The 25,764-nt window shown below is 39.3% G+C and overlaps 2 protein-coding genes across 6 annotated transcripts in view; one reads left to right on the forward strand and one right to left on the reverse strand.

Moving 5' to 3' along the window:
* Window positions 1-1,532: 1,532 nt before the first annotated feature.
* Window positions 1,533-7,598, reverse strand: agxtb (alanine--glyoxylate and serine--pyruvate aminotransferase b). Its single transcript, XM_028472278.1, has 11 exons — window positions 7,251-7,598; window positions 5,893-6,085; window positions 5,697-5,761; window positions 5,486-5,586; window positions 5,327-5,397; window positions 5,161-5,245; window positions 4,961-5,059; window positions 4,787-4,856; window positions 2,025-2,120; window positions 1,790-1,918; window positions 1,533-1,713 (listed from the first exon to the last, which is right to left on the reverse strand). The coding sequence occupies exons 1-11, from the start codon at window positions 7,518-7,520 to the stop codon at window positions 1,606-1,608; spliced, it is 1,287 nt and encodes a 428-aa protein (XP_028328079.1). The 5' UTR covers window positions 7,521-7,598; the 3' UTR covers window positions 1,533-1,605.
* Window positions 7,599-15,274: 7,676 nt separating this feature from the next.
* The window catches only part of kif1ab (kinesin family member 1Ab), a 42,272-nt gene continuing 31,782 nt past the window's right edge, over window positions 15,275-25,764 (forward strand). For 3 of the 5 annotated variants that reach the window (XM_028472243.1, XM_028472244.1, XM_028472245.1), the window contains exons 1-13: window positions 15,275-15,584; window positions 17,086-17,262; window positions 20,154-20,227; window positions 20,394-20,573; window positions 20,749-20,817; window positions 23,195-23,373; window positions 23,456-23,567; window positions 24,098-24,175; window positions 24,263-24,328; window positions 24,418-24,435; window positions 24,521-24,599; window positions 24,696-24,774; window positions 24,899-25,041. In XM_028472243.1, the coding sequence (XP_028328044.1) occupies window positions 17,157-17,262; window positions 20,154-20,227; window positions 20,394-20,573; window positions 20,749-20,817; window positions 23,195-23,373; window positions 23,456-23,567; window positions 24,098-24,175; window positions 24,263-24,328; window positions 24,418-24,435; window positions 24,521-24,599; window positions 24,696-24,774; window positions 24,899-25,041 (1,183 nt within the window). In that variant the 5' untranslated portion in view covers window positions 15,275-15,584; window positions 17,086-17,156. Of the gene's footprint in view, window positions 15,585-17,085; window positions 17,263-20,153; window positions 20,228-20,393; window positions 20,574-20,748; window positions 20,818-23,194; window positions 23,374-23,455; window positions 23,568-24,097; window positions 24,176-24,262; window positions 24,329-24,417; window positions 24,436-24,520; window positions 24,600-24,695; window positions 24,775-24,898; window positions 25,042-25,175; window positions 25,215-25,764 lie in introns of all 5 variants that reach the window. The other 2 variants (XM_028472242.1, XM_028472246.1) reach the window with 1 other exon arrangement.

Below are 25,764 nucleotides of genomic sequence, written 5' to 3' on the forward strand. Positions count from 1 at the left end.
ATATTCAATTCAACTTTATTTATACACGGTTAATTACGGTACACGGTTCATCTCATTACAAATAATTAAGTTGTGTTTTAATTGAAAACTCCAATATTTCCACATGAGCAATGATGGAGACGTGTTATAAATAATTATATTTGACGTGTTGATGCAGTAATAGCGCTTTTATTACGACTTAAACGTTTTATTCAGAGTTGATCTTTCAACATTGTATCATTATTCATGTATCAACACTTTTTCAACAATTAATTGATCAGCATTGTTTGGATGTTGGTATAACGTTATTATTCTACTGGTATATTTCAACAAAATGTTTAAAAGTTATGGTTGTAAAAATCCTGTCAATTTGACATACAACTCCAACTACAACTCCAACTCAACGTTGTTTAGACGATGAATTAATGTTTTTTTTTTGTTTTGTTTTGTTTCATAAAATGACATTATTTCAACAACATTTAAACATTTAATGTCAGTCGAATGGCAGCTGGGAGAGACTGTGTATGGCTGCCAAAGTGACATGGGTTTGCGAGTTTGGGAAAAACACAGAGGTTAGTCCCACTAATGATCTTTTTAAGAACAATGTTGTCTTTTTAAAATTATAAGTATAAATGGGACTTATCACTTCTATATGGTTTTAATGAAGTTTCATTTCATATTTTCCTGAAATATAATATTTCAATGTTATATTTCATGTTCACATAAGCTCCATGACACTTTTAATTTGACCCATGTGGATTTCATTTAGAACTGGCTTTTTTCTTTTGTCATTTTTGTCAGTAAAACTATTGCTATATAGATCCATAGATCGATGTATAAATATATATTGTCACATATGCCAATATGTCGTGAGCAGATTCTTGTGTGTGCAACAATGGTATGACAGACTGACAGCAGGTCATGGGAATACCGACACTTTTTGTTTAGTTTTTTTTAACTTAAAACACATGGTTTACAACTGTTTTTGTAGTACAGTTCTATTCATATTACTTCAGAAATGTTGTTGCATGTCATATACATTATGTATTATGTATGTCACTTAAAAAAAAAATTCTATTAACCCTCTAAACTCACATGTGAATTAGAAGAAAAAAAATGGTTTGTATCTTTATTTTGTTAATTTTACATTTCCTTTGAGAAAAGGCCAAATATTTCAAGGAACAATCTAAGTCGATCTTTACTCGAAATACACATTCACATTTGTTCAAAAATAGTCCAAATATCCTGTCTTTATTTCTACAGTAGTTGTTTGTGTGTGTTTTCAGGAAGGACCAGTTTAGATTACAAAAAAAGTCATGCAAAAATAAATCTATAAAAGAAGCGGTACGGCTATTCATGAAATGAAGGCTCATGAGGTTTTCCACAAAATAAAGCTTACTTTATTCACATCATCAGTGCTTGCAGCACAGTCCACATGACATCATGTGTTTCATTTCTTAAGTATTATTATTTTTAAAGGTACAGTAGATCTTTATTTACTTAAATCTCTGCAGTGAAAGACAGGGCAATGAGCTGACACTTGTATAGTTGGCTCTGCCTTGCATAAAAGCCCTGTTTGTTCATCAATGAGTAAGTGCACAGCCAGTGGTTTGGGGGTGTGGCCTCTCAACCCCTGGTCTTTTTGCAGTTCTTGAGAGCATCTGCCAAAGCCTGCAGTGCCATGTCAGCATTTGTCTTCTCACAGTTGTATCCCATCAGCCCGATTCTCATCACCTAATTACAAGAAGGGTTTAAAACACAAAGTGGAAAAAACACATGAAAGTGTTTGGGGAAGCCAGCATCTGCTCACCATGCCGATGGAAGGGCCAAGACCTCCTGTCATCTCCATCTGATGGTTCTTCATGATGTAGACCAGCATCTCCCTCCAGTCATAGCCCTCAGGGATAGCAATGGTGGTTACGGAGGGAAGTCTCAAATCCTGCAATATGAAAGTCACGTGATGCACAATATTTGCAGTTTGCTTGTCCTTGTATTTCAATTTTCTTTTCTATGAAGTCATTTATTTGGGGTGATGTTATGCTCACTCTTTCAGGGATGAAGAGCTTAAGGCCCAGGTCTTCCAGTCCTCTCTGCAGGTAGCCTGATACCTCTTTGTGTTTCCTCCAGGACTCCTCCAGCCCCTGGAGAGAGACACATGGATTAAAAGACACATAAACGGCCTATAAACAGTTATTGGCTTCATAAAAGGCAAACATTTGAAGACTGTTGCTATTGGTCCAGACCCGGACCTCAGACAAACCTGACTATAGTTACGGCACTTCCTGTGCGGACGCGTCCGAATGCCGAATGCTGGTAGTTATATCACTGCCGGACCCGCCTGTAACTGCCGGACCCGTGTCTTTCTAGCTATAGTTCTGTCAGTTTTATTTTAGCCCTAACCCTAACCGTAACCCAGGAAATACCCTAAAATGTTTCTCTTTTTTCGTATATGTATTTTTAAAGGTGGAAATTGCTATGTTAAATATATTAAAATAAAAAAAAAATGTATTGGATTCAAACCCACATCAACGGAAGGAAATATACTTGAATCTAGCATCTTAGACCATTCGACCTTTACACTTATGTAGAAAAGGTCTGGCACTGGAACTGCGCATGCGCACGGGAAGTGCCGGAACTATAGTCAGGTTTGTCTGAGGTCCGGGTCCAGAACTACAGACACTTCAAAATTTGAATGACTTCTATGAAACTGTAAAAGGGGAGTGGCCTAGCAGGGGAGTGGTGGCCTAGAGGGGAGTGGTGGCCTAGAGGGGAGTGGTGGCCTAGTGGTTAAGGACACTGAGCTTGTAATCGGAGGGTTGCCGGTTCAAGCCTCACCAGGGCCGTCACTGTGGGATGTTGAGCAAGTCCCTTAACCCCGTACTGCTGCCCACTGCTCCTCAAGGATGGGTTAAATGCAGAGGACGAATTCCATTAATGTACTAACATTACATGGCCAATTAAAGGCGAAAGCCCCGATTTAATCTTTAATCTTTAAAAACAGTACAGTAATTTGGAAATTTGCTCAAAATGTAAAAAGAACCGAAGGCATCCAAATATCAAGCCTAAACCTAAAAGAACGGAAATAGTTACACCTGTAGTTATCAATTTTGTTTTATATTGAATTTGACTTCTTACAAGCAGAATACAGCCATTATTGTGCAACAACATAGTGTGTATTATGTAACACAGATGTATTTAGTTTACTCATTTATTTATTCATGCATTTACAGCAGGGTTGGGGTCAATTATAATTGTAATTGCATAATAAATAATCAATTACAATTATGGCATAATTATAATTGTATTTTTAAAAACATGTTGCTGTTGTAATCATAATGAAATTGTAATTGAGTTTAGATAATTGACTTTGTAATCGTAATTTCCATGAAAGTTCTATATATATATATAAAAAAAATAGACACTTTCTAACTTATTTAGCCTTTAAAGGTGCAGTCTGCAACTCTTATAAAAGTGACTTTTTGTCATATTTGCTAAAGTTGTCACTATGTAAGCACAGCTTTACATCAAACTAGTAGTTTGTGTGGAAAAAGAACCAATCAGAGCCAGGATTGTGTTTGATGGGCTGTCTGACAGCTGTTGCTCACAAGCCCCGCCCCTTTTCCGGGGCTGTAGCGCCGTCGTTTTTTACAGTGTATGGTCTGGACGAGTAGAAGATGGACCTTTCCGCTTGAAAGGTAATTACTGTTGCTTGATTTACATTATGTTTGATTTGTAATTGTTACACTAGAACTCTGTGGTGCATGTGTTTGTTCATGTGCGCTCAGCAGCCTCCGTGTGGCTGCTGTAAGTGACACTGTGTTGTTGCTGCAGTTGCTGAGGTGTGTGCACATTGAGAGAGAGAAGCGCTGCAGTAACATGCTTTTAACAGTGCATGTTGTATTACTGTGATGCTGCTGTCAGACTAACGTTAGCTTGTTTGCTCCTCTGAGGGAGGGACTTTGGAAAGTTTGGAGGCAGGGCAAGAGAGCAGCGGGGAGGGAGGGATCTGAAAGTCGTGAACTGCACCTTTAAAGGGGCCATATGTAGAATTTGCAAGCAATTTCTACCACCACCAGGAGGCAATACACCTTTGAGGCATCTAGTCTGCCGGAAATTAAAAGAATCCTCCACTCTGAAGCTCTCAAGGCGTCAACGGGACGAATACAAGTGTAGTTATTTCAGAAGATGACATCTTCAAGTATTTCACCTCCAATTGAACCAAGTTACAATGAGTTCACGCCCAGGATGGCCTAGTTCAGGGATGGCTCTGCTGTAAATAGGCTTATATTCACCCAACCGGTGGAAAAAAGATACTACAGGTTGCCCTGGCCGGCAATATTTATTAATGTATATATAATGATGTAATCTAAAAAAAAAAAAAATCACATATGGCATGTCAGCTAAAGACATGTTTCTTAACATTCAAATTTTGATTTTAGGAATTTTAGACATCTTTAAAAGTCAAAAATTGACAATAATTCTACATATGGCCCCTTTAAAATACCAAGTTTTATTCTTATTAAATGTACAGTATTTGGCAAAGACTTTCTGGAACCTCCCTGTAGTGCCAGTGTTTACCACCTGGGGTCGCAGATCCCCTGTTGGAAAGCTTGTTTCCAAAGCTCTAGTTATAAATCTTCACATTTTCCTGTCCTTAAAATGCCCTCTCTTGTTGTTGTATTAAAATAGATTTTTAAAACGTCCTCTGTCTTTGAATGTTTTATTGGAGAATCTCTTCTCACTGTTAACAAGTTAAAAAAAAACTGCACATTATTTCTGTAAATAATAACAAGGAACATCAAATTACCGTCTCTGCAAGAATAGCCAGACTCTCTCTCAGAGCAAAGAATCCAGATACAGGACCAGTGTGGTGATATCTGAAACCAGATCACACATAAGGTCCAGGTAAAGCAATATCTGATGGTCTGAGATCAGTTGAAACTATTCTGGAGCTGTAATCAGTTGTTAGCAGTTCACTCACGCTCTGGCTGGTTTTCCATCACAGCCCCAGTAATTGGACAGATGTGTCATATCAAATAGGTAAGATACTGGTTTTGTTTTCCTGTTAAACATCTTCTGGCTGGATAGAGGCAATGATACAACAAATTGTACTGTATGTATAGGTTCTTATTGCATAAGGTGAACTATGTCATCTTTACAGAACACATCACATGTTCTTACCATGCTCTTTCATTAAAAGAAATGGGTGCTGTGCCTGGTGGTGCGTTCAGAGCCTTCTGAGAACCAGTATACAGGATGTCAATGCCTGGAAAACAACAGGAGACAGAAAAAACCTCACATAGATTTGTATAAAGCAACAAAACTGGAAAGTTGTCAGGTGTCTTACTTTGTTTGTCCATATAAATTGGTGCCGCTCCAAGTGATGCCACTGTGTCGACCAAAAATAAGCAGTTATGTCTGTAGAGAATTTGAACAAGCGGTGCAATAATAATTAAATGTTCCCATTGTAATGCTTGTTTATAGGTGTCATGCAAAGGAGGCTCACTTTCTGCAGATGTCACCTATGCCGTCCATTGGGTGACAGAGGCCAGCAGAGGACTCTCCATGTGTCAGGAAAAACAACACAGGCTTGTGTTTTTCAACGGCCTGACAAAGATTTTAAAAAAATCAATCTGTTAAACTTAAAAGTTTCTGATTTTTACACTTTACCATTCACTAAAATGTAATGCTTCAAAATCCTGACACTTAGGCTATACCTGTTCAATTTCCTTATTGGTGAAATATCCTCCAGGTGCCTTTACCATTTTGTGTACATTGGCACCTACAAATAGGACACATACAATCAAAATAGAGCTGGATTGTTGTCAATTAAAAATAAATGAACAAAAAATATATCATTACTTTCAATCGAATCATATGGATCTTCTTTGGAGAAGAGTAAAAGTAACTCACCCATTCGCTCAGCTATTTCTGCCACTCGCTCTCCCCAGATGCCATTGACGGCTACGAGCACACTCTCCCCGGGCTCAACTGCGTTGAACACCGCACACTCCATAGCAGCGTGCCCAGAACCACTCATTGATATTGTCATTTTGTTCTCTGTCTGAAAGGCGTATTGGATCCCTTTCTTGATGTCATTCATGATCTAATGCACACAAACATATAGTTTATTAACATACTGATAAAGATTATTCTGATGTAGCTCTACGATTGTCTAAGACAGTGGTTCCAAACAGGGGTATGTGTACCCCTAGAGGTACATTAGCACGTGGCAGGGGGTACGCAAGGAGATTTCACAAAATAATCAGGAAATGTTTCAAATGATTCACTAACAGCGCTATTTCCAAAAAAAAAAAATAGGCAGTGGCTATCTGTATGGTTGCCAAATCAATATACCGTCATTCTATCCGTACACACCACTCCTATTTGGCCAGTTTAGGTCGTGTGACAAAGAATAAACATTACCCTAACCCTAACCCTAAACATTGTTGCGATATTGGGTGATAACGCAATATCGCAACATCTTGTAGCATCTGTACAAGTACAAGATGCTACGTACTTGTACTTGGGTAACCGTACCAATAGCACCGAGGGTTGTCTGTACGGCAACCGTACAAATAGACACTTTTAATAAAATAATATAATTTATTGTAATTTATTGAAACAGGATTATTTTATGCTGTAGAGGCCCTTTTATAGGAGACAATAATTAGCTACATTGTACAAAGGAGACTGTATTTACTTACTTCTTAAGTAATCACATAAAATTTGTAGTTGAACTAAATTAGATTACACTCATTGTTTTGAATTTGTAGATTAAATCATAGGGAACCACTGTTTGAGACACATTTATAGGGCTTTAAGAGAGCTTACAAATGAAAAAACGCATGCGGAATTATGGTACTTGTGATATGAATAGGGGGTACAAATGATTTGACAAAAATGCGAAGGGGGTATACCGGACAAAAAAGAAGGGGAACCACTGGTCTAGGCGGGTAACATTTCTTAGCGTGTCGCGTTGCTCCACTATGATCTGTGCGTAATTACGCACAACCTTTGGCGCGTCAAGCAACCGTTATTGAAGTTGTTTTTTTTAATTAAATGAACTAACACTTTGTTATTCACTGATATTATAGGCATACAGATAAAGAAAAAAATAATAAATAGTATAAATGCACACAAAAAAGACGTAGTTAATCTACTACAACATGTAGAAGACGCAATATAAGTTTAACCAAAATGAAGATTAAAATCAGGCTAAAGAGTAAATCTAATTGGTTAGATCAGAGCCAGCCTAGACTAGAGCTTACCCCGTACATTTCTGGGTGCAGGTGACCAATTATAGGCCTGCCCCCAGCAGCTAAAACACGTGGAGGAACGTTGGAGGGACCCGGTCCGAACAGGTACCGGAGAGGCGCTTCCAGCGGTCGGAGAAGGCAGGCAGGCGGTGGGACGGTGACGGAGGACATGGAGCGATCCAGACGCTGCAGCACAGGTGCGTTCCTGGAGAACAGCGGAGCGTCCAGAACTGCTGCCTGCTGGGCGAGCAGCGCGCTCCGCCCGATCAAAGCTCGCTGCATCACGGCTTGTGTCCTGTTCCCGAGAAACCTGCACGGAGTGAGGTCCCTCTGACACACGGAGAGACTGAGCCTGAATGGGTGTTTGGTTGAAGATTTTAAACAAACAGGGTCTTTGACCTGTTGGCCACACTTGTGCGTCACTTGACACAGAGGTTGGTAGTGGCAGGTGTAGCTCACAGTGACATATATCATATACTGTAGGTAAGGCGACCGTTATATATAAACACTTTTATGAACACTTGCTGTTATACCTATTCGATACATGAAACGAGAGGTGTCCCGATAACACCTTTTCCTCTACTGATTGATATTGCTACCTTGATTAGCCTATTGGTCAGTACTAATATCGATCTAATATTATCAATATCATACATATTACTTATTTTGTACTGTGAAATGTGGAAAAGGTTTGATCAAGTGATATTACTCAACAGGACAACAATAATCTGAGCCAGTTATTATTAACCAATGGGTTACATAAACTTTAACTGTAGAATATTCTACAAAAAGTTAGAAAACCCTGAAAAATAAACTCAATAAATTAAATAAAGACAATATATTGATTTTAGATTAAGGCTAATATATTCTGATCACTTTTTTTTTTTTTTTTTTGCTGATGTCAAACCAATATGTGATATCAATATCGGATCAGGACGACCTTAGAAAAAAATGATTAACAGATATCGGTCGTTTAAAAGTAACATGTTTTTCTATGCATTTTTATATGGACTTGGTAAAGTTTACTTCAATTTATACTTCATTTTTTATTTTATTTTTCCTCATTTTATGCATTAAACCTGTATCCAAACACAGCTCCACTAGGTTATAACATGTTACATTGAAAAGGCCTATTCATTGTGATTATTTAACCTATAGAATTTAAAGCACTGACTGTTGAACTGAGTGGAAAAGTGCAGCCCCAGACATGGCAGCTTAAAACCGGCTGAAGTCAGTTTGCAGATGGTTTATTGATTTTGTCTGTCCCTGGCTGTAGGTACACCAGCATTTGGTTTGTCAAGAGGAGTCTCCTCTCAGAGAGCCAATCCAATGGCTCAGAGGATGGAGGGGCCCATACACACATACACTCACACATACGCACGCACGCACAAGAGAGCCAAGACCTGTTATTCTTGAGCACATTGTATATTTGCTTTTTTGCTGCATTTTCTGCAAAACAATCTGAAACTTCTTGCCAACTTCTTCTCTTTTCTAACTGTCATTTTGTCAAGTGTGAACCATATAATAGTTGAAGCATGTTAGTCATTAATGAGGCTTATTCTTATTATTTATTCTTCTTATTAATTTATGTTTTCAGTTGCATTATTCAAAGCCTGACATAAAAGCAAGATTCTCCTTTTTCTGAAGCATACACATTTTTGTTCTGCTTGATTATCAGACTATTACGACTGCATTTCCTAACGGTTATGCCATAGGATCTGGGGACGGTGCCCCTATCTGAGTGTGACTGGGTAAATAATTACACAGTTTGTAAATAAAATGGATCTGAATTTGTCCTTTCAATGGCCTTTGCCCTTTACTCAGCTCTCACAAGATACCCAAACAGCAACACAAGTAGAGGACTGACCATGAGACATGTTCAGAGGGCAATAATCAGAATCAGTCAGAAGTACTTAATTTATCCCAGGGGAAAATTGTTTGTGTTACAGCCACTCAATAAATATTACAAATAAAAAGAATAAACACTAAACAAAGAAAGAAAGAAAAACTTACATAATTAAGTCAAACACTTATTGAAATAAGGATTAAATATGAGTACACACATTACAGTAGTAAAAAATAAAATGAGATAAATTATAATAATAATACAAATATAATACAGATATATACAACAATCAAAGCTGATGGGTTACAGTGATTAATTGTACACTTTGATCGCCACAGGCAGGAATGATTTCCTGTGGCGTTCTGTGGAGCACCATGGTTGGATCAGCCTGGTGCTGAAGGTGCTTCTGTGACTGACCAGCACATCATGGAGTGGGTGGGACTCATTGACCAAGATGGCCTTAACCTTGGATAGGTTCCTCCTCTCTGTCACCACTGTCACAGAGTCCAGTTTAATCCCCACAACGTCACTGGCCCTGCGGATGAGTCTGTTGGCATCTGTGACCCTCAGTCTGCTCCCCCAGCAAACAACAGCGTAGAGGATCGCACTCGCCACCACTGACTCATAAAACATCCTCAACATTTTCCTGCAGATGTTGAAGGACCTCAGCCGTCTCAGAAAATAGAGGTGGCTTTGTCGCTTCCTGTAGAGGGAGTCAGTGTTCTTCCCCCAGTCCAGTTTATTGTCAGTCACCACTCCCAGGTATTTGTACTCCACAATGTCCACACTGACCCCCTGGATGGAAACAGGGCTGACTGGTCTCTTGTTCCTCCTCAGGTCCACAATTAGCTCTTTGGTCTTTGTTACATTGAGCTGTAGATGATTCATCTGACTCCATGTGACAAAGCTGTTCACAGCAGCACTGTACTCCACCTCGTCCCCCTCCCTGATACATCCAACCACTGCAGAGTCGTCAGAGAACTTCTGGAGATGACAGGTGTCAGTGCAGTAGCTGAAGTCTATGGTGTAGGTGGTGAAGAGGAAGGGAGAGAGTACAGTTCCTCGAAGGCCCCGGTGTTGGTGATCACATTGTCAGACACACAATATCTCAGGCGTACATACTGTGGTCTGCCAGTTAAGTAGTCCACAATCCAGGACACAATGGAGGAGTCAACCTGTATCTCTGTCAGCTTCTCACCCAGTAGGGCTGGATGGATGGTGTTAAAAGCACTGGAAAAGTCAAAGAACATGACTCTCACAGTGCTCGTTGGCTTGTTCAGGTGAGAGTAGGTGATGGCGTCCTCAACTCCAACCTTGGGCTGGTAGGCAAACTGTAGCTGGTCCAGGTGTGGTCTGACAGATGGTCGGAGCTGCACCAGGATAAGGGTGTACTCACACTGGCAACTAGGGCCGTTCCAAGCTCACAGCAGGAATCCCCCCCTCCCTGTCCCCTTTCTGGCACGGTAGAACGGACGTGATCACCAGCTCAACTCGGTTCCCACAGAGAAACACATCATCATGTTAATTTATGACACACGTATGGCGTTACGTCACCATTAAGCGACTCTGGGTTTGTTGTTGACAGTACATTCTGTTAAGTTCATATTTTCTGTTGCGTAGGGTAACTATAAACTAAGATTTACCCAGACACGTGCGCTTTTCACGGACTGGGTTTCCCAGGGCCCCTGAACGCATCACGTTAATTTAAATGATTGTAACTCTGCTCATATTTGTTCTATCGGAGAAATTCCACCAGTTTATGAAAGATAATAAGTTGCTCTTTACAGCCAGTGTCGGTACATTGCGGTAATTTTACTCACACGTAACGTAAACATTAAAGATGCTGCTTTGTTTTGACGAAATCGACACAAGGAACAGAGAGAACCAAGTGAGTGAGAAAGAAAGATTAAAACAGAACAAATAATGGTGGATTTATTAAAAATGAAAGACTCTCTCTGACGATAAAAACCATCATGAATGGAGGTTAAAATGGATTTGAAAACAAAGGAGGAAACTGAGCCTATAAAGGTAAGATCAGTTTAATTTCTGGATCAATAAATGTCGTTCTGATTTTGTGGAGCTTGTCTTTGTGTATATTAATATAAGTGTAAATAGATGCTTTTAATGTGTGAGACAATTTAGGACAGATTATTTGTGTGTTTGTTTAAACTTTGTGTCTGTCTGTGTCCATCTGATCATATTTATCTCCATCACTTTCAGTTTTCCTTTTGATGAACATGACATTATCTAACTCTTCTTTTTATTCTTCTTCTTTAAGTCCATACAGAGTGGACACGCCCCTCCCTGGACATTAAAACCATGAGCTGATCCTAGTTTCCATCATCTGGTTTAGACCCATCACTTCCACAGACAACAGACAGAATAAAGCTCAGAGTCAACATGGGAACATGGGATGCACTTATTTATTGAAATGTATATTAAATGATTATTTAATTTTCTGTAATTTTATTTTTTAGATGTTTTTAATTGTTTCAATAATTTAGAGACTTAAGGAACAGATTGTTATAATGCATAATAAAGGTGATTTACTTGAGTCAGCACTAATTTCAGATTGTTTTTAAGTCTTTGGATAAAAATACTTTAACAGGACAACAATGATGTGCAAAACTGCAGTAATGTTGGCTTCATACAATAATAATAACAACCACTGCACACATCACCAGAGAAGCATCCAGTGAATAATTTACAAATAAAAAAAAAGTTCACTGATGGTGACATTGAGATCTCAATGTCACCATCAGTGAACTTTTTTTTTTTTTTTGTAAATTATTCACTGGAAGCTTAGATATTGTGTGACAAAGATATCAAAGTTTGTTGTTTTGAGAAGAGTCATATTTATGATTAAAGGTTATGATTGTATTATATTCTAAAGTTTAGAATGATCTGGTTCGTCTTCCTTTCTTTCTGTTCACAGCATAACCTTATATTTAGTTCTACAAAATGTGTTTACAGCTAATTTTACTAAATATTGTTACACATCATCCTGCATGTGCATTATATACAGTATAAATGTGTAGATTTAACCAACTGTTGGAGAAACCATTTTATTAAATACAAAGCAAACAACATGCAAACAGAAAAACAAAGGTAGAAATAGTGTATTTAAATTATGAAATTAGTGAGTTGTTAAAGTGCTGAGGTGCAGTGGAGGGTCTTCTTCTGCAGATACGTGATGATGAGGGGTCTGAGTAAAACCCAAAATTCCATGGTAATTTTGAGGGTATAAACATGCATATAAACACATTACTGGTATATTAACCCATATAAACCAAAAAATATAAAAATGGGACATTTTACGGCTGCAAATGTGTAACATATTACTGGTATTTTGAGAACAGGACACATGTAGATTTCTGAGCAATTCATTATAGTTGTGCAGGACTAACAGGAACTCCACATACTGAAAATTGGTATTGCCACATGTGCATTAACACGACACGACCTAAGAAGAGAACTAAAATAAGATTAAAAATAAATAAATAGTTGCAACAATTTGCAGTCTTGTTCCAGGTTCTGTTGTCATAATATTCCCATCCTTGTACTTCCAATGTTTAAATGTTTTGTTTTTAAGGTTCATGTTACATTTTGCAAAAGGTTGCACTTTATTTCTGGCTTATTGATTTTTGTTTGGAAAATTATTACCCTTTGTTTCAGACATTTCATTTATTTGGGCTTGTATTTGCGATGTTCTGTTTTTGGTTACATTTAGATGAATAAATTAATAACTACACTTTGCTCCCCAAGACACTGTGTTTGTTTTCATTCTACAGAGTTTGTATGTGTCCCAGAACACTGAAACACCATATATATATATTTATATTATTTATACATTAGCAGCTGTACAATGTCCAATTTCCATTTTTTTTCTGGGTTATATAATAGCCAACCACATGTGTCCTGTCCACAAAATACCAGTAATATGTTACACATTTGCAGCAGTAAAATGTCCCATTTCCATATTTTCTGGTTTATATGGGTTAATATACCAGTAATATGTGTTTATATGTATATTTATACCCTCGGACCTGATGATGAGCTGCTACACTCCGTTACTGTCCCGCTGTCGGCTGAACAAAGAGAAGTCCTGACGGTCATGTTGTCCTCTTCCTCCATGAGTTCTCTGTGGTGTTGTTCATATTTATCAGGTAACACCAACTCTGAACTTTTCATCGGCTATCGAACACTTCTGACACCGCTATCATTGCGGAATGCGGATGTTTATGTGCCGTAAAGCGTCGCGCGGTACCAACGTCATCACATTTTGCGCGCGGGTCGAGTCGAGTTGTGTGTGCGCATGCGCGGCCAACCGTGCCAGTCTGGCACTCTGTTTGGACCACCTCTTCCAGCAGGACCATCGGCCCGTTAACCCCCTGTGGTGCAGTTCACACCTACGCAGGCCAGACAATGGCCCCCCATGGTTTCACACATGCACAGAGCTGGTTAGGAACGGTTCTGGTTGCCAGTGTGAGCACACCCTAGTCTCCAGGGTCTTCATGATGTGGGAGGTCAACGCAACTGGTCTGTAGTCCTTGGAGCCACTGGCACGTGGCGTTGTTTTTGAACAGGAGTATTTGACGTTGTAATGATTTTTCTTGATCACTGTTATTGTAGCTGTATTTCTCACTGTATGTCGGGAAACAAAAAAAAAAAAAAAATGTTTACAATAGTGTGAATAAATAAAGTCAGTGTTGTGAAAATGATATGCAGTAGCAAGTTCTTTGCCATTTTAATGCATCACCTGCAGGGCTCACTAGGAAAATCCATTTAAAAGCTGATTATTGTAATACTATAACAACCATCTCAACCTTTTCTTTTTTTTTAAGAAAATTGATTTGTGCAAATATGCGGCAAGTGTCGCAGGGAAGTAAACTCTCAACTATCAGCTGAGTCAGCTGTTTCAAACACTCACATGAGCTATTACGCCACTTTCTTCTCCTCTTCACCTTTTCTGGTCACAGGAATAATCCATTTAAGATGATAGTCCATTGTTTTTTCCAACCCCCTGCATTGCATTGGGTCACAAACATGTCAGATCATCCCACAACGGCAATACAAGGTGGTATAACAGCGACTATAAGTGAAACTGTTGTGAGCGCTCTTCGGTTTATCTATATACTGGATTATCTACTATATATGCTGAACGTAAATGTATTAACTGTGATATTAACTGTAATATCAACCTGCCTTCAGTATGTTTGTTTTACCTGTGAGATAGTTTGAGAGGTAGGAGGAGCCAGGATTGTCAGGGGGAGGAGTTTCCTCATTATTACGTCATAACACGAGAAAAGTCCAACTCGCCCATTTGGAGCTGATTTTTCACAAAATGTAGAAAAAGCAAGAGAGGGAGGAAACTGTAGCAAAACCATTATAAAGTGATTTTTTCATAAAACTGCCCCTTTAAAGAAAATAAAGGCCAATTACAAATAGTTAAAATGTTAATAGTTACAATATAATTATGCCTTTATTTTGTTGCTTCTCCAACTCGTTCTTCCTTTTTCCTCTTGCTTTGCAGTGTAACCACTGTGCCAGAAACCGCGTTAGTGACTTTCACTACTCTCAGATTGTTAACCCACATAGACTTTTGATGAGCAGCTCGAGCAGCAAATAGTAATGCTTAAAACAGCTCATGGATAGCTTAGTTGGTGGAAATATCTCTGATTGGCTGAAGTCCAGCGTCATGCTCCTGTATTTCTAAAGCTCATTGACAGAGCCAGGAGAAGGAGAATATATTCACTTAGAACACTTGGATTACAATATGCTCAAAGATGATTTTTGACCAAATACCCCCAAAAAAAAAAAACTTACATACTGCAGCTTTAAGCCAAAAAGAATAATCCACAAACAAACTGAATCCTAAATCAATGACAAAAAGTTCAAGTCCAGAGCAATATTCAATCAAAAATAAACCAACATACAGAATGAAAGAAAGCACATAAATAATCCATATAGCCTCAAACTCCAGATGTTTTGGTCTTTAAAGCGTATTGTTGCTTTAGATACAGAACAGAAGAGAGTTTAAGAAAGATGGACGCAAGAAAAGACAATAAAAATCTTGCAGTGTCAAAAAGGCTCAGAGGATACACAAGAACAAAAATGATCATCACTGATAAACACCGGAAATTAAACCTGTGTATATCGCGCATCCATACTGTTGATGATGCTAATGCTGATGTCGTCACCGCCTCCCAGTATCCTTGGCACAGCTGCTCCGCCATTTTCCTCCCATTTGCAGACGGACTGACGTCCCATTCCAAACAGCAGCATCCGCATCCACCGCCGTCTGTTGAAAGCCAACAGTGGACACGACGTGCTCCTCTGCTGCTGAGGCTGAAGCGGATTCTCCATTAGGATGCGAACAGCGGAGTGATGCTGTAGGTTCAACCAGAGGAAGAACACAGAGAGAGAGAGAGAGAGGCGTCTCCTGATCCCTGTGCTGTTCTGAATGGGATTTATTCTATAGGACGGTCTATCCTTCTGAGGTGAGTGTTTCATGTCTTCACTGACGGTCTGTCGCACCGTGATGGCTGTGTTTGAATTTTCATTGTGAATAAGAGATGACGCTGCGTCAGGGTGCCGTGGATTTATGTGCTTGTTTGTCTGCGTGTGTGTGTGCGCGCGCGCGTGTGTGTATGTTTTGGTGAAGAAAAAAATAGTCCAAAAAAAAAATAAAAATCGCAGTATAATCCAACATGAACGATCTAAAGACAGACGGGATGGGTGTTTTTGGCGCAGTGGTGATGGAGGATTTGGGATCCGTTAGGTGCGTCTGTTTGCGCGGCCTGGATTTGAGGTGCGGCCCGCAGGGTAAGACTGAGGACACAATATTTACACTGCACTCAAAAATCTGCAGTGTCACGTGTTAAACTAATCAAACGTTTGATAAATAAATACATCATAGCGTGCGTGATGGGTTTAATAGTTTCTTCTTATTGTTTGCTGCGACTCAGATGGATGTGCGCTGTATGTCTTTAAGCAAAACGCGTTGTGGTTTTGACAAAATATTAACATTTAAATGGGCTCTCTTTTTTAAAAAAGAAATAATCTAGATTAGGATAATGATTATTTATGTTTAAAAGGTGAGGGAAAATGATGGATTTGTTCAGATTTGTAATTCAGAGGATGTAGTGTCATCACACAGCCTTGTAAGGATGCTGGTCAAACAGGAGCAGCCATTTTACTGCTGATGATCATCATATATACCAAAGAAGCCTATGGACCAGCAGGCTCATTTTATTTCATAATCAACAATGTCTCTATATGTATGTGTATATATTCTGTTTTTTTATTGGGCAATGCCTTTCTTCCCTCTTTCTCTCTCTGTACAGGCACATGTGTGTATATATCTTCTATTTTTTTTTATCATGCTGTTTTTATTTTGTTTTATTTTATTCATCTGCTGCTGAAATTGTACAAATTTCCCTTTGTGGGACTAATAAAGGTTATCTTATCTTATCTTACTCTAATTGTAGCCTACTTCCAAAGTAGGATATAATCATATCCACTGTATTCCAGAATGTTTTATGATATTGAGCACAACTAATGTGTTGGGACAATAAATCAGTAACAACAATAATAATAAAAATCTATACAAACAGTTTAATTTGTGGTTACACTCTTACTAGTTGAAAACCCAAACAGATTGTGTTATGTTGGTGTTGATTATAACCCAAATAGTCTGAGCTCTTGAAAGTTTAGAAGGAAAGTAGAAAATCAGTCTCTTTAACTTGGAAAATAGTCCAATCCATGTGCACCCATTCTCAAGAAGTAGCAGGTCCAGGAAAAAGATAAATAGACAGAGCTGTGTGACACGAGTTAAAGGTCTAAACATAAATGGTTCCTTTGTCATTATTATATACTGTATCATATTACAGAAATCTCTCAATATCTCTGCCACCTTTAAGTGTACATTAAAATAGACTGTGCTATGGGCAAATAAAGTAATAAACGTCAGTATAACTTCCAAAAATTCTAACTTTGCAGGTGCCTGGTGAGCATCTGCAGCCACACACATCTCCGGTTCATTCACACACACTTGCCTGCATACCTGCATCATGGCGGCGGCTTCAGTAAAGGTTGCAGTGAGGGTGAGACCATTCAACTCCAGAGAGATTGGGAAGGAGAGCAAGTGCATCATCCAGATGACTGGCAACACTACCAGTAAGTACAAATTCATCTTGAAGTTAGCACTTGTTGAGAAACTGTTTTTAAAATGATTAACCAAGTCTTAGGGTAGCATGGTTTATTATGTGTTTATTCTTAATGGTGTTTTACACAAAAGCAATTAAAAACAAACACTTCAAATGTTTTTTTTATTTATTTATTTTTTTAATTTTAATTTGTGGTATATGAGACATATACTGTCTGACCTTCCAATAGGTCTACTATTGATTGTAATACAATTAGCTACATAATAATTGCCAGTTCCTATTGGTGTATTGACTGCTTTTGTTTTACAAGACCTGTCAAACAGAGATAGTTGTAAACATGCCTAAAAGTTCAAAAGAGTTACCACAGAAAATATGAACTGAAGCGAACCCTACAACATTAAAATCTGATTGGTGGAGAATCTTGTCACTCATGTTACTGAAATGTTAGCTATCAACCTGATTGGCAGCACAAAGAAAAACAATGAATTAGGATGCGTTTGGTTCAGGATATTTGTACTAAAGTATATGGAGAAGGATTTAAAAGAAATTGCGCATGTATATGTCATAATAAAAGCAACATTTGTACAGTGGGTGGTCTACAAATTAGTTGAAATATTGTATAATAAATGGAATGCAATTGTTTGTACACAGCAATCTATTTGATAACATCTATTTGATGTCAAAGATTTCCATTGATACATTTCCTCAGTGTTGGTGTGACCATCATTTGTCTCATGCAGCACAACACATCTCCTTCACATAGAGTTGATCAGGTTGTTGATTGTGGTCTGTGGAATGTTGGTCAACTCCTGTTCAATGGCTGTGAAAGTTGCTGCATATTGGCAGCAATTGGAACACGCTGTCATATACGCTGATCCAGAGCATCCCAAACATGCTCAATGTACAGATCCTTGCAACATGGGGCAGTACATTGTCATGCTGCAACATGAAGTGATGGTCGTGGATGAATGGCTCAACTAAAGGCCTCAGGATCTTGTCACGGTATCTCTGTGCATTCAAAATGCCATCAATAAAATGCACCTGTGTTCGTTGTCCATAACATACACCTGCCCATACCATAACCCCACCGCCACCATGGGCCACTCCATCCACAACATTGACATCAGCAAAGCGCTCACCCACACGACGCCACACGAGCTGTCTGCCATCTGCCCTGAACAGTAAAAACCAGGATTCATCCATGAAGAGAACACCTCTCCAACGTACCAGACGCCATCGAATGTGAGCATTTGCTTACTCACATCAGTTACAACGACAAACTGCAGTCAGGTGGAGACCCTGATGAGGACAACGAGCTTGCAGATGAGCTTCCCTGAGACGGTTTCTGACAGTTAGTGCAGAAATGCTTTGCTTATGCAAACCAGTTGTTGCATAAGCTGTCAGAGTGGCTGGTCTCCCATGATCATGGAGGTGAACATGCTGGATGTGGATGTCCTGGGCTGGTGTGGTTACACGTGGTCTGCAGTTGTGATGCCGGTTGGATGTATTGCCAAATTCTCTGAAACGCCTTTGGAGACGGCTTATGGTAGAGAAATGAACATTCAATTCACCGGCAACAGCTCTGGTGGACATTCCTGCAGTCAGCAAGCCAATTGCACGCTCTCTAAGAACTTGCAACATCTGTGGCATTGTGCTGTGTGGTTAAACTGAACATTTTCAGAGTGGCCTTTTATTGTGGCCACCCTGAGGCACACCTGTGCAATGATCATGCTGTCTAATCAGCATCTTGATATGCCACACCAGTGAGGTGGGATGGATTATCTCTGCAAAGGAGAAGTGCTCACTAACAGATTTACACACATTTGTGAACGACATTTGTGAGAAATATGTCTTTTGTATTTATAAAAAATGTTTTAGATCTTTGAGTTCAGCTCATGAAAAATTTTAGCAAAAACTAAAGTGTTGCATTTACATATTTGTTCAGTGTAGTTTGGCAACACAGTAGAGAGTAGAGAGGAGTTGAGCTTCTTGCCAGCTTCAGAAGCAAACAATAGCTTCAGTCAGGCCTGTGTGTGTGTGTGTGTGTGTGTGTGTGTGTGTGTGTGTGTGTGTGTGTGTGTGTGTGTGTGTGTGTGTGTGTGTGTGTGTGTGTGTGTGTGTTGTAGGTACTGCCACAGCGCTCGTCTGTCTCCACACAAGCTATACACGGACCATAAAGGAATCCTTGTGTTTGTTGGGCCCAGATTTGGGGTCAGCTGAAGCAAGTGGAGGAGAGAGCTTAGTGCTGGTGTGAAGTGTCTGTTTGCACCTCTAATGAAATGAAAAAAATAAAGGAAATTTTAACAATTCAGCTTGGCAACTCTTTTTTATGTTTTGTGTAAGGGATGTTCAATGTTCTCTGTAATCTAGGCAGGACATCTATGTAGAGCATTGAAGATTCTCTAAAAGGCTAAAGCAGCATGTGAACGTAAAAGAAGTTGTTATTGATGATTTCATTCATTTCATTTATTCAGTTTTTTAATTCAAGCAGGGAAAATAAAACAAAACACACAAAAAAAACCTCTTTGTGTACAAGGAAACTCCAACAGAGAAAAACAATCAGAGATGTTCAAAATAATAGATAAGATCCATGTACACTCATAAGTGCAATAATATGTCTACTCAAAAAGGAGTGGGAAGAAGAAAGACTTATTTAATCCAACCCCAATTGCTTAATCAACAAGTTTCATCATATTGTTTCCGTCTGTTTGGACTTCTAGAAATACACAAAAAGTACGAAACAGAATAGGAAAAAAAAACAAACTAATAATCATTAACTAAGATATACAAGAATACAAAGCAAAAAACCAACAATGGTAATACATTTTATTCAGTTCCATTCACATTTAAAGACAATAATAGCCATAGATGTAATGATGTATGATCTGTATTGCTTTTCAGCAATCCTGAATCCCAAACAGCCAAAAGAGAACAAGAGCTTCAACTTTGACTACTCTTACTGGTCACACACTACGGTAAGTGGACAGACCAGCTTTCACCAAATGTTTGCGCTATAAGTGGTGCAAAAAGAAATTACCTGGTTTTCTAGATATACATTTTGAATATTCAATATTATATTTTGTATTTCTCATCTGTGGTTACAAAGAACTAATTTCCTCTCCCTACTCTCTCTGCTCTCAGCCTGAGGACATCAATTATGCCTCCCAGTTGCAGGTGTACAAGGATATTGGAGAAGAGATGCTGCTCCATGCTTTTGAAGGCTATAATGTTTGTATATTTGCCTATGGCCAGACTGGAGCGGGCAAAAGTTACACAATGATGGGACGACAGGAACAAGACCAGCAGGGAATCATACCTCTGGTAAAGCACAGCTATGATCAGATCAAAAACACAACTTTGCTTTTACACAGAAAAACAAATGATAATAAGGTTTTTATTGGTACATTTATTTTGCATTTGACTTAAAATCTGCTACTTCAATGAAATATTTGGCAGCATGCTGAGCGTGAATTCACCAAGATTTGTTTTGTTGTAGCTGTGCGAGGACCTCTTCACCAAGATCAATGACTGCAACAATGACAACAGCATGTCTTACTCTGTGGAGGTGAGCACAACCAGAACTCATAATGTATATTGCTTCAACAGGTTTCTGGGTACGAGTATTATTACACTGAAAGGGATACCTACTCAGTAATACTTTTATTGTTTATAGATTAAAGCTGCAGTATGTAGAATAATGAGATGCTTCACACACTCCCCCTCCCCCCCACTCCTGAACGAAACTTACCGGTCTTCTTCTGAATGCTTGTGGGAACGTGCACAACTGTGGAGCTCTGAGGGATTTTTTTTAGTAGATACTAGTGACAAATGTAGGGACTTTATCTTGTGTTATTGGAGAGTTTTCTTATGTTTTAGAGACATAACAGCATGTAGCACTCGCTGCTGTGAGGACAGTAAGAGGCTCACAGCCACAGCTGCTCCTCACACAAGCAGCCGTGCTGCAGCGAGCCCAGCTGATCAGAGCAGACACACTCCACATCCACACTGCAAATATATTGTCTGTTCTCTTCATATTAGGTAATGTTCCAATTAGGTTTACAAGTGATTTATCCCCTCTTTTTCACTCTCTCTGACTCAGTATGTGGGGCACACACTCAGTCAGAGCTACCTCCGCAGAGTCCGTTCCTCCCAGGCACGTTTGTGCCTATATTCTGTTGCTTGTCCATCTCTGCCTTCCTTTTTCCTCTTGCTTTGCCGTGTAACCGCTGTGCCAAGAGCCGCGATGGAGACTTCTGCTGGAACATCTGTCATCATAGACTTTGACGAGCAGCTCGAGCAGCCAATAGTAACGCCCAAAACAGCTTCATGGATCACTCTGTTGGTGGATGTTCCAATCCAATCCAATCCACTTTATTTATATAGCACATTTAAACAACAAAACGTTTCCAAAGTGCTGAACATGCGACCACAACAATAAAACCAAAACAATACAAATGAGCTCTGCCACTAAATGAGTATAAAACAATAAATAGTTTAAAAGAATAAATATAAATAAAAACACATTAAAAACTATAAATAAGAATAAAACTCAATAACATAAAATAAAAGACACAGAGGACCACACAACTTACGCGGTGCTAAAAGCCAGAGAATAAAAGTGAGTTTTGAGACGAGATTTAAAACACTCCACGGTGGGGGCCGTACGGATGTGGAGGGGCAGAGCGTTCCACAGCTTAGGGCCGACAACGGAAAACGCTCTGTCCCCTTTAATTTTACGGTTCGCCTTCGGAACCACGAGCTGGAGCTGGCCCTCAGACCTCAAAGCGCGCGGGGGTCGGTAAATTTGGATGAGGTCTGTGATATACTGAGGGGCCAGTCCATTCCAAGCTTTAAAAACAAACAATAAAATTTTAAAATCAATTCTAAATTTAACAGGGAGCCAATGCAAAGAAGCAAGGATTGGGGTGATGTGTTCACGCTTTTTGGTCCCTGTTAAAAGTCGTGCCACTGCGTTCTGGACTAACTGCAAGCGGTAAAGTGCCTTTTGGCTGATGCCCGAGTAAAGTGCGTTGCAGTAGTCCAGACGGCTTGAAATAAAAGAGTGCACGACTTGTTCAAAAAGATTAAATGATAAAAAAGGCTTAACTTTGGATAAAAGACGAAGATGATAAAAACCCGATTTTAAAACGCCATTGATCTGTTTATCAAATTTAAAATCACTGTCTATGGTGACGCCAAGGCTGGTGACTTTGGGATGCAAATACTTTTGGAGTGATCCCAAGTCCGTGAGGGTACATCCAAATGCCATTATTTCTGTTTTTCCCTCATTCAGTTTTAAAAAATTCTGGGCTAACCAAGCCTTGACGTCACCCAGACAGTGGAGCAGGGGTGTCAGGGGACTGTGGTCATTCTTTGCAATGGGCATGTAAATTTGACAGTCATCTGCGTAGAAGTGGTAAGACATGCCATGTTTCTTAAAAATCTCTCCAAGTGGGAGGAGATATATAGCAAAAAGAATGGGACCCAGGATAGATCCCTGGGGGACTCCACAGTGAAGTGGGGCAGAAGATGAAGTGGAGTCCCCCAGCCTGACGGAGAATGACCTCTCCGACAGGTAGGACCTAAACCACTCCAACGCGGTCCCCCTGACACCCACGCGATCTCTTAGGCGATCTAAAAGAATTGTGTTGGTGGATCTCTGATTTCCTGAAGTCCAGCGTCACGCTCCTGTATTTCTAAACCTTATTTACAGGACCAGGAGAAGGAGCAGAGATTCACTGTCCACTAAGAACACTTTGGATTACAAAATACTCAAAGATGATTATGGATTTTTGACCAAATTATGCCAAAAAAGTAACATACTGCAGCTTTAAGTTTAAAGGAAATGAAATACAGACTTGTTGAAATTGAAATTGTGATATTTGTTGATTCTTGAAAATAATGTTGTTACTTAAAACTAATTAGCCTCTTCTATGTGACAGGTGAGCTACATGGAGATCTACTGTGAGCGTGTGCGTGACCTACTAAACCCCAAAAACAAGGGAAACCTGCGAGTCCGTGAGCATCCACTGATGGGACCTTACGTCGAGGATCTGTCCAAACTTGCGGTCACATCCTACAATGACATCCAGGACCTAATGGACTCAGGGAACAAGGCCAGGTAACAGTGCAGAGAGGAGTCAAGGTGGAACGTGAGTTGATGGACACAAATGTTTGATTATGTTTCTGTGTTTTTTTTACAGAACGGTGGCTGCCACCAACATGAACGAGACCAGCAGTCGCTCCCATGCTGTTTTCAACATTATTTTTACTCAGAAGAAGCACGACACGGAGACGGACAACACTTCAGAGAAGGTTTGGACATTAGCGCCAGAGGATCTTAATCTTCGCATTGAAATGCCAAGAGAGGCAAAATTTTTATTTGATTCAAATGAAACAGCCTCGGTCCTTTTGAGTTTCTATTGTGTGCATGTTCTCCTTGTGCTCTCATAGGTTTTCTAGAGACTCCATTTTCAGCTTAAAGCTGAAAGACACAAAAATAGTTTTACTGTGTATTTTCAAGCCCCTAGAATTTTGTAATTGGTAAAAGGAACAAATGGCTGCATGGATGTGATTATGACACAGAGCTAGAATAGGCTTCAGCATCCTTTGCATCCTTGTAAAGTTCCATCCGTCCATCCATTTTCTGACCCGCTTGCTCCTTTTTTCAGGGTTGGGGGGTCTTTGTAAAGTTGGTAAATTAATAAATGAATGACTGTAGTAATGGAAGGTTTTCTGTGGCGTAATCTAACCCTGCCTTATTGTATTAACTGGAAATCAGCAAGCACTTTCAGTTGTAGTACATCTTATTGAACAGTGTGTGAACATTTGTGTGGCCCTCATAGGTCAGTAAGATCAGTCTGGTGGATCTGGCTGGCAGTGAGCGAGCAGACTCAACAGGAGCAAAAGGAACCAGGCTGAAGGTGAGAGAAGCACTGCAGTGAATATAGGCAGTTCAATGGACACGTTAACTTTGTTAAACTGCTTTGTTCCTTTTATTGTTTTTTCAGGAAGGAGCAAACATTAACAAATCTCTGACCACGCTGGGAAAAGTCATTTCTGCTCTTGCTGAAATTGTATGTTTTTCTCCTCTTTTTCTAAATGCAATTCAGAAATGTTTTGTTTTCCAAATAATTCACATTTTGAATATTTATTTAATTTCCAGGATTCTGTTCCAAATAAGGTTTGTGTTACTACATATTATTAGTTGAATTTGTTTGATAATTATGTTTTAGATGTTTTTTTTAATTAATTTTTTTGGTTTACAGAACAAGAAAAAAAAGAAGGTTGAGAGTTTTATTCCTTACAGAGATTCAGTGCTGACATGGTTGTTGAGAGAAAACCTAGGTATGTAAACTCAACACAACTCATCTGTCTTTTTTCACAGTTGTAAACTGCTTATATCTTAATGTAATTACTTTTGGGGGGGTTTCTGTGTTTCAGGAGGAAACTCTCGCACAGCCATGGTGGCTGCACTCAGTCCAGCTGATATCAACTACGATGAAACCCTCAGCACTCTCCGGTTTGAAAACATCAACTTAATATTGGCTATATTTGCATTGCATGGCTCTATCTGTGTAAAGTGGTAAAGAAAACCTGATGAATCTTTGAAATTTAAATGTTTGTGTGTGTCTTCATCTCGGCAGATACGCCGATCGAGCCAAACAGATCCGCTGCAATGCTGTTATCAATGAGGACCCCAACAACCGACTGGTCCGTGAGCTGAAAGAGGAGGTGGCTCGACTCAAAGACCTGCTGTATGCACAGGGACTGGGCGACATCATTGAAAGTGAGCGTCACACATTGAAAACAATCTTACACACATATGAAAAGCAGCACCCTGAGCTATTGCTCAGGTCATTCTCTCAGAAACGTGGGAGCCTCTCACATATATACGTTTTCTCTTCTCCTCTGTCCCATCAGCATATCGTTGCACCAGCACTGCTATCACTGGTTTGAAATGTGTGTATAACTCATGCAAGCCTGCTGCTTTGCAACCAATAGAAATGAGCCCTGAGTCGGCCTTGTTCATGCACCAGAGACCAAAATGTCAAAACCACAAGAAGATTTATTTTGAATATTAATCAAATCAACAAACAAACCAAAACCTTTAAATGGTGGATTTTGGGGTGGACAAGAAATATACATAATAACCTTGTTTTCATTTTTTCTGTTGTTCATATTCTTCATGGTAACACAATTCTGCCTGTAAATATCTGAGACTAAGACATTTGATTCCTAACCAAAATCCTCCAAAAATGTACTTCTTTATTTACATTACCAACTCCCCCGCCCCCCCATTCTCTTTAACTGCAGAGAAGAATCTCTTCAAATTATATTTAAAGCAGAACTAAGTAACTTTTTCAGCTTAATAAATCCTTCTCGTTGTCCCTGTGAGAATAATACAAGTAATAATAATAATAATACAAAAAAAAAAAGTGTTTAAGGGGTGATTGGGGGTCTTTCATCTTTCCCTGCCTCTGACCTGGTGGCAAGACGCACTGCTTTATGG

Source organism: Gouania willdenowi, chromosome 17, assembly GCF_900634775.1.
Source record: "Gouania willdenowi chromosome 17, fGouWil2.1, whole genome shotgun sequence".
In the NCBI taxonomy this organism is placed as follows: Eukaryota; Metazoa; Chordata; class Actinopteri; order Blenniiformes; family Gobiesocidae; genus Gouania; species Gouania willdenowi.

Excerpts from the sequence above, each read along its gene's own strand:
- agxtb (XM_028472278.1), bottom strand. The coding sequence starts at position 7,520 with ATGCAGCGAGCTTTGATCGGGCGGAGCGCGCTGCTCGCCCAGCAGGCA. Across the intron at positions 5,587-5,696 it reads CCAATAAGGAAATTGAACAG|GCCGTTGAAAAACACAAGCC; the intron begins GTATAGCCTAAG and ends AATCTTTGTCAG. Across the intron at positions 5,246-5,326 it reads AATTTATATGGACAAACAAA|GCATTGACATCCTGTATACT; the intron begins GTAAGACACCTG and ends GTTGTTTTCCAG.